The sequence below is a fragment of the Austrofundulus limnaeus genome, unplaced genomic scaffold, assembly GCF_001266775.1.
Source record: "Austrofundulus limnaeus strain Quisiro unplaced genomic scaffold, Austrofundulus_limnaeus-1.0 Scaffold74, whole genome shotgun sequence".
NCBI lineage: Eukaryota > Metazoa > Chordata > Actinopteri > Cyprinodontiformes > Rivulidae > Austrofundulus > Austrofundulus limnaeus.
Window position 1 is genome coordinate 1,972,699 of NW_013952476.1, and position 7,504 is coordinate 1,980,202.

At 40.9% G+C, this 7,504-nt stretch overlaps 1 protein-coding gene across 2 annotated transcripts in view; it reads left to right on the forward strand.

Moving 5' to 3' along the window:
• Positions 1-7,449, forward strand: part of gask1a (golgi associated kinase 1A) — a 33,140-nt gene extending 25,691 nt beyond the window's left edge. For both annotated transcript variants that reach the window (XM_014010859.1, XM_014010860.1), the window contains 4 exons: positions 433-852; positions 2,244-2,366; positions 6,259-6,362; positions 6,690-7,449. In XM_014010859.1, the coding sequence (XP_013866313.1) occupies positions 433-852; positions 2,244-2,366; positions 6,259-6,362; positions 6,690-6,894 (852 nt within the window). In that variant the 3' untranslated portion in view covers positions 6,895-7,449. The remainder of the gene's footprint in view (positions 1-432; positions 853-2,243; positions 2,367-6,258; positions 6,363-6,689) is intronic.
• Positions 7,450-7,504: the final 55 nt, after the last annotated feature.

The window sequence follows — 7,504 nt, forward strand, 5'->3', positions numbered from 1 at the left end:
GAATGAATGGATGGATGGATGAATGGATGGATGGATGGATGGATGGATGAATGGATGAATGGATGGATGGATGGATGAATGGATGGATGGATGGATGGATGGATGGATGGATGGATGGATGGATGGATGGATGGATGGATGGATGGATGGATGGATGGATGAATGGATGGATGAATGGATGGATGGATGGATGGATGAATGGATGGATGGGTGGATGATGGATGGATGGATGGATGATGGATGGATGGATGAATGATGGATGGGTGGATGGATATTAAAACCATTTTTCCTAACTTCTGGAGAAAAGTTTTTTAGTTAGTTAGTTAGTTAGTTAGTTAGTTAGTTAGTTAGTTAGTTAGTTAGTTTGTTTGTTTGTTTGTTTGTTTGTGTATCCTGACAATCACAACTTTGTGATCATGTCTTTCCCCACAGGTAAATCAGTCCCATCAGAACAGGTCCGGAGCTGCAGGGAGCCACAGTGAGTCCTGCCAGCAGGGTCTCTGCTCTCTGGTCAAACGGGTGGAGGACTGGTTCGAGGTCTTTGCCTTCCACCTGGACCGGGTTCTGGGACTCAACCGGAGTCTGCCTGCTGTTCTCAGAACCTTCCACAGTCCTGTCCTGCCATACCGCTACATCAACGGCTCCCCCCGCCCCACGGTATGGTGGGATCCTGACATTCAGCACCTTGCTGATGAGGACAGTGACCAGAACTCAGTGACACTCAGCTGGGTCCAGTACCAGAACCTGCTTCAGGCCAGGTGTGGCAACAAAACAGACCTGAGGTCTGAGCCATGTGTTGGAGTCCAGCACTCTGAGTGGGGACGACTGGCTCTTTTTGACTTTTTATTACAAGTAAGAAAAAAACTTTGTTACTTGTTGTTTAATTTTGGGTCACAGCTAACACAGAGAAGTCTTCTTTAATTATAGACAAAGAAATAAATGTTATAAAATCAACTTTCTAAAATATTTAAAGGAGGACCCAGAACACAGTAGAAAAATTACTTTAATTTGTTCCTTTTTGATCTAGAACAGACCAAATGTGARACACGTAGGTCAGATATACAATAATTTGATGATTTTGTCTTGTGTGTATTTCTTCAAGCTCAGTTTGAATACAGTTGTGTTGTGTCTGTGAGTTTGTTGGATTCATCACAGCTTGACGTGCTCCCCTCACCTCCCCACTGAGTTCACAGCCTGCAGCAGGACTTGRTCGGTTCTGTCCACACCACTGACATGGAACGTGAATCTGGGCCCCATCCAGAGTGCAGCGTGTGTGGCTGAAAATGAATAATCCAAGAACTCTCCCTCATTCTAACAGCCTGCTGTCTGTCGATCTGCTGAAAACCCCTCTGAACATTTGTTTCTGCTCCTGTCACACCCCCTGAGAGAACAGGTCAAGCAGGGTGGAAAAACCTACGTTTTTGTCAAACATTCAGCTGTAGGTGTCAAACCTGGCCCCAGTCTGCAGTCTCAGGTCAGCTGTCCTCGTGTCTTCAGGATTTCTTAAAGTCACAGTGTGTAGGATTTTGTCAATTCTTTTAGCCGAAATTGAGATAATCACTAATGACAATAATAAAAAACATGTCTAATCATTGCAGACAAAGACCTTGTTTTATTATTTTTWCCTTATAAAAAGCTGTTTATATCTCCATGGTCGCAGGTCGCCACTACAGGCAGCCGCCATCTTGTCTACGAAGGCTCATGAAGGACAAACTGCGGTGGCGGCGTCAAAAACGGTTTTAGTTGTAACACTATAAATGTAATATTTGTTGTCTGTCATTGTTGGGATAATTTGACTTATTAAAGCTCATAATCTTACCACTTGAAACATCACTAGCCCTGAAGCTGCTGGTAGACATCGCGGTTGGAATTATCAAAGGTTTTTGACACCTGAGAGACACCTTAGCAACTCCTTTGGGTTTGAAAGCAGGGGGTGGGGGTGGGGGGAGGACCAGGGAGGATGATTCAACCACTCAACTACTAGATGTTGCTGAAACCAACAAATCCTACACACTGTGCCTTTAATGGGACCTGGTACCCTCTGATGGATGATCCATCCCCTGATCTGTCTGTAATTCACCCTGATCTCTTCTTAAAAACCAGAAGTAAAACAATTTTTTTTAACTCTTCTACATAAAACTCTGCAGAAACTTTAAAAATCAAACCATCAGAGTTTTCTGCCTCTCGTCATTCAACCATTTAAAAAGTCTTAGTTAATAATAATCGGCTTTGTTTCTCTGCAGGTGAACGACCGTCTGGACCGGTACTGCTGCGGGTTCAGACCTGATCCAGCAGAACTCTGTGTGGAGAACCTGCTGCACAACAAGTGTGGCACCAGCAATGACCTGTTGCTGGTCCACATTCTGGTGAGTACAGCTGGGAGATGCTCACTTGAAGTGGCTCCTGTCTGCAGACATAAAATGTGACATTTTAAGGGATCTGTTAGCTGGGGCGGCCATCTTGAACAGGGCTGACGTCTAAAGTTAGTTGTAGGAAAAAGTTGCAAAATTCCAGCAGTTTTCAGAGCTAGAAGCTTTCCATGGAGATTAAAGTGAATAATATGAAATATATGCCATTTTTTGCAACCCTAGCTGTAAATATACACCCAACTATCACTTTCTGAGAGTTGTATCAGTACCATGTGGTGGTTCATAAGATATTTTGCTAACAGTGTTGACAGATCTCCTTCTATATATTTTGTCCTGACTTTAGTTTTAAGTCTGCTTCTCTGTGTGAGGTGTTAGATGCTGACTACAGGATTACAGGATATTTTAAATTGATATTTTCTGTTAACAAATTACTTCTCATTTGTTTTTATTTATGTGGAACTCAGAATTCTTCTGTGCACACTGAAGTGATAAAAAAAATCTGCTCTAATAAAAAATGATTATGGCAGATGCACTTCATCTGGATCCAAAACTCACAGTCTGCTGTGAGCTGGGTCCAAAGCCAGAACTGAGACACAGAGTCTGGATGGATCAGATCTAAGACTGGCCTCAAGATTCTGACTTCATTTTTGGATCAGAAATCCGACTGAGATCATTGATCTGTCCATCAATCCAGACTCCATGGTCCTGTGTGGCTGCAGTTTATATGTTTGACTGATTTTACAGTAGAAGTTTAATAACAGCTAAAACTTTGCGATAAAACCATCAGTTTTATTTACTCTTTTTATAGCTGTAAATTATTTAAACTAAATAAAAAGCCCCAGTTATTAGTTAGATTACATTAATGGTGGAACAAAAACAAACCACCCACCACTTCTCCATCAGCCTGCAGAACGTCCTGGAAGAGTCCGGTGGGATTGAGAAGGTCCGACATCGATTCATCCATCGATCACTGGTTGAGGTCAACAGCACCCCACCGTCACTGAACACAGCTGGTTTGCCAGAATCTCACTGGAGCCGATCAAGAGTCTTTGTCCAAGGCCTAACCAAACTTCTCCCACATCCAAGGTTTTGCCTCAGRAACGACCACAGCTGTGGCTAGCTTGGCCTGCTGATACTCCTCAGCTCTCTCTGGAGTCCTACCAGCCAACAATGATAGGACTCCTTCAGCTTGACTACCCCAGGGTGTCCACCATCGAGTTTGAGGATGGCCACCGCAAGAAGCACCGACAACCTTGCAGCCACAGCTCAAGGCAGCCGTTTCCACAACTGAGGCACAGAACATGGRCCACTCAGACTCAATGGGCCTCATGCAAGAACATGTTCATATTATTCTAAATTTCTCTTACTTTTGTTCATACGAAGGGTTCGTACGAACATGCTACGTCATATTCAACGAACTCTTCTATCTTCAGGAAAAGTGTGTAAATGAGCTGTGCAAACTGATGAATGCGTATCCAGGTGCTCGTGCACGAGGAGAGGTGATTTACATAATAACCACCCCAAAAACATCATATAAGGATACGTTTCCTGCCCGACATACCAGGAAGTGTCCATTCATAAATGACATCGCAAAGTAAAATACAAGAACTTTACGAGTTCGGAGATTGAAGTCCGGCTTTCAGAGATCCAGAAGAAAAAAAAATCTGTCATTTTTAGCAGCGTCAGACCTGCTAAAGCCGAAGAATGAAATGATGACTGTTGTTAATGTCGTGTCTCCTGTCACAGAAATAAGAATATAAAACATTTATCTCTCTCTCTAGTCCTGCTCCAGGTTTTTTTTTTTTTTGGTCAAATATTTTAATTTAAGTTTAAAGTTGTGCGCCGCTCCCCCCTCCACCCCACTCCCGACCGCAAGTGTCAGATGAGTTTCTGAAAAAAAGCTTTTTAAAATGTCTTAGAACTTCAGTTAACTTCATCTTAATATTGTAGTGCTATGTAAAAATAATAGCCAATGTAGGGCATTTTAAATTAATCAATTTATGTCATTAGTCTTTTACATTTAAAATTATAATTCTAATTTAAACAGAATAGRGTTTTGTCAACATAATCAGTGTGCATTGCCAATGCACACTGATGTGATTCGTTTCCCATCCAAGTCATCTCAACTTTGCCATGCTTCTCCTCCTGCATACTTTGTCCTACAGCTGCCATTGTAATTTATATCTGTAAAGCTCTCGTGCCAAATGATGGCTATGCCTTTTGGTGCCTGTAAAACTTATAGTTTATGAAATATCAATGTTTAATTAATTATAATGGCAGTCAATGGAGCCTTGTATTGGTCCAATACTGCCTCATGCTGTACTCAACTTGGTACTGCACCATAGTTTAATATTTCAACTCCATAGTTCAGTGTTCACAGTACTAATATGAAGGTATTTTGATGTTTTACTATAATATTGTCTTAATACTGCTCGATTGTTGTAATATTATGCATTTTTGTGTCAATAATTATACTGGCAATGTGGCCTCTTTCTGCACACATACAAACCAACCCCTGCCACCATCTTCTGCCACAACTCGATTGGTCTAATGGTCTATGTCATGGACTTTCATGTGGGAGATCAGAGTTCAAAACCCAGCTAATGCAACTTTAACAAAAAATCTCTTCAAYTTTCATATTGTCACACAATTACCTTAATTACAAACACCTGCTGACGTGACAGGCACAAGCTGGTATAGAAAACACATTTGAACTTGGTTAAAGTTTATTCTGCAAATCCAATGCTGCAGGCAAAGCCATGCTGCAATGACATGCTACGTGGCAATGCACACTTGTTTTTACATCTTAAAAACCCATGTCTATTTATGGGGTGTGATTTATTTTCAACTCAAAATATCTTCGAAGTAGTGAAATATAAAGTTTTTAGTTAAGAAAATTAATCTGGATAACAGCAGACTGACTGCTCGTAAAATATACGACAGGTCTGGACCACTCGCGAATTTTGTTCATATCTGAAAAAAATCTTAGAATACGAAAACATTGGTGAATGCCACATATTCTCCTAAATCACTCGTACGCACAACTTAAGAACAAATCTGTGCGTATGAACATGTTCTTGCATGAGGCCCACTGTTCCCCACCTCAGCTGGGAAGTGGCTGAAGTTCTTGAAGATCTGTCTGACGGGTTCCTCTGCCAGGTGTTCCCAGCAAACCCTTCTACATGATTAGATCTACCAGGTCTGCCTGGCATCTTCAACCGYCCACCTGATCCAACTCACTACCAGGTGGTGTTAAGTTKCTCTCTTTACCCACGTGTCCAATTATATTTATTTGTAAGCTAATGTGATGTGACTGATGTGTGTGGTAAAGAAACACATCCAGCATTCAGTGAATTTAATGAGTTGATTATTTGCTCACTTTATTAAACTAGTTGTGTWAAATGATTCAGTGTTGGGATTAACTGAAAACCTCATTTCAGAAACTTGTTCATTTTTCCATTTATAATATGAAATTTATTAAAAATCAACAAGCTGGGTTATTCTGCCTCCTTTATTTTTTCTGCCAAATGTTCTGGCTGCTGCCAACTGATTCTATTTTGAAGTCAATCCAATTCAAGATGGCTGCCCGAGCTTATCAAAATTAGAACACAGAAATGGTGATAACTCCGTAAATTGTACAGGTATTAAGTTGGGAGTCATTTTCATGCATAAGTGTGACATCATCATGTTATTTTCAAGGTTTGATCCAAACATCCATAAATCTGTCTTTCCTCAACAGAACATCTCAAAACTCTGATTTTTAAGATGCGGCATTTAAATCCATGACGTTTTTTTGTTTTTGTGCCTTTTGTMAACCCCAAATTTTTTATCCAAACTCCATTTTTTAACCAGCTGTATCACCTGTGTTTGTGTGTCTTCATTTGTTCAGGTGAGAAAAGCAGATCCTTCCAGGCTGGTATTTATAGACAACGCTGGCAGACCACAGCAGACCAGTGACAACCTCAACTTCAGGCTGGTAGAGGGCATTGATGAGTAAGTGCTTCATGATGTACCAAATGTTCGAAAGTAGAAGGAAGAACTTGGCATAAAGACAAACAGATGGCTCTTCCTTCTTACAAAATAACATGTTTTTCCTTTTTCTGTAAGAGCTTAATTGGACATTATTTGGAAATTATTTTTATGAAATTAGAAACTCAAAATAGTCCCTGTCAGAGTCATGGAACAGGACATTATTAAATCCCATCAGAGCCCTATGTTCTGCTTGATTAATTGGTTTTGTTGCTTCCTGTTTCATCCTGCCTGCTGTAATCATGTCATGAAAGTCCAACKCATGAAATGAAATGCTGTTTATCCTGACAGGTTTCCAGAGAAAGCGGTGTCCGTGCTCCGCTCAGGGTGTCTGGAGAGTCTTCTTCTGCGCTCTCTCTACACAGACACAGAATTCTGGGAACGCCATGGTGGGGCCGCCGGTCTCAGGCCTCTGGTCCACGTCGTGGAGCAGAGAGGCCAGATTCTCCTCCAGCACGTCAGGGARAAAACGCTGCACCTCCAGAGGGACCTGTGACCCAGCAGATCTGGTCTGAACAGAAACCAGAGTCCAGAGAAACAAGAAGAGGCTCCAGAAGARTCTGCGTCACAGAGCCCACAGTTTTTTTCTCAATGAGTTAAATATACAACTTCAATTATTTTAAAGKCAACGTTGGTAAAATAAGCTAAAAATATCAAGTTCCCTCATTTTCTGCTGACAACTGCAGCGCGACTCCATCCAGGTGTCATGATGGGAGCATCTGTGAAAACAAATGACTAAATTTAAAAAAAATAAGAGTTGATTTTGTTTTAAGTAAAGATTACTAAGCTCCAGAAACAGAACTAAACAAAGACAAGGGTTGTCCAATCCTGGTCCTGGATGGTCGGCACCCTGCATGTTTTACTTGTTTCTTTGCTTCAACACTGTTTCTATGCAGTGAAGCCTCTCAAAGTCACATTTCACAGTTTGTGTACTTAATCTTTTGCAGGTTTATATTTAGAACCTAACAGTTAATGGTTTGTGATAATCCCTGTAATTTTGTGGAAGCTGTAAATATAGTAAACAGTAAATACAGTAAATGTAGTAAATATAGTGAGGTACGTCATGTTTTTTGTGAGTTTTAAAGCTAAATAATATGGAATAATAT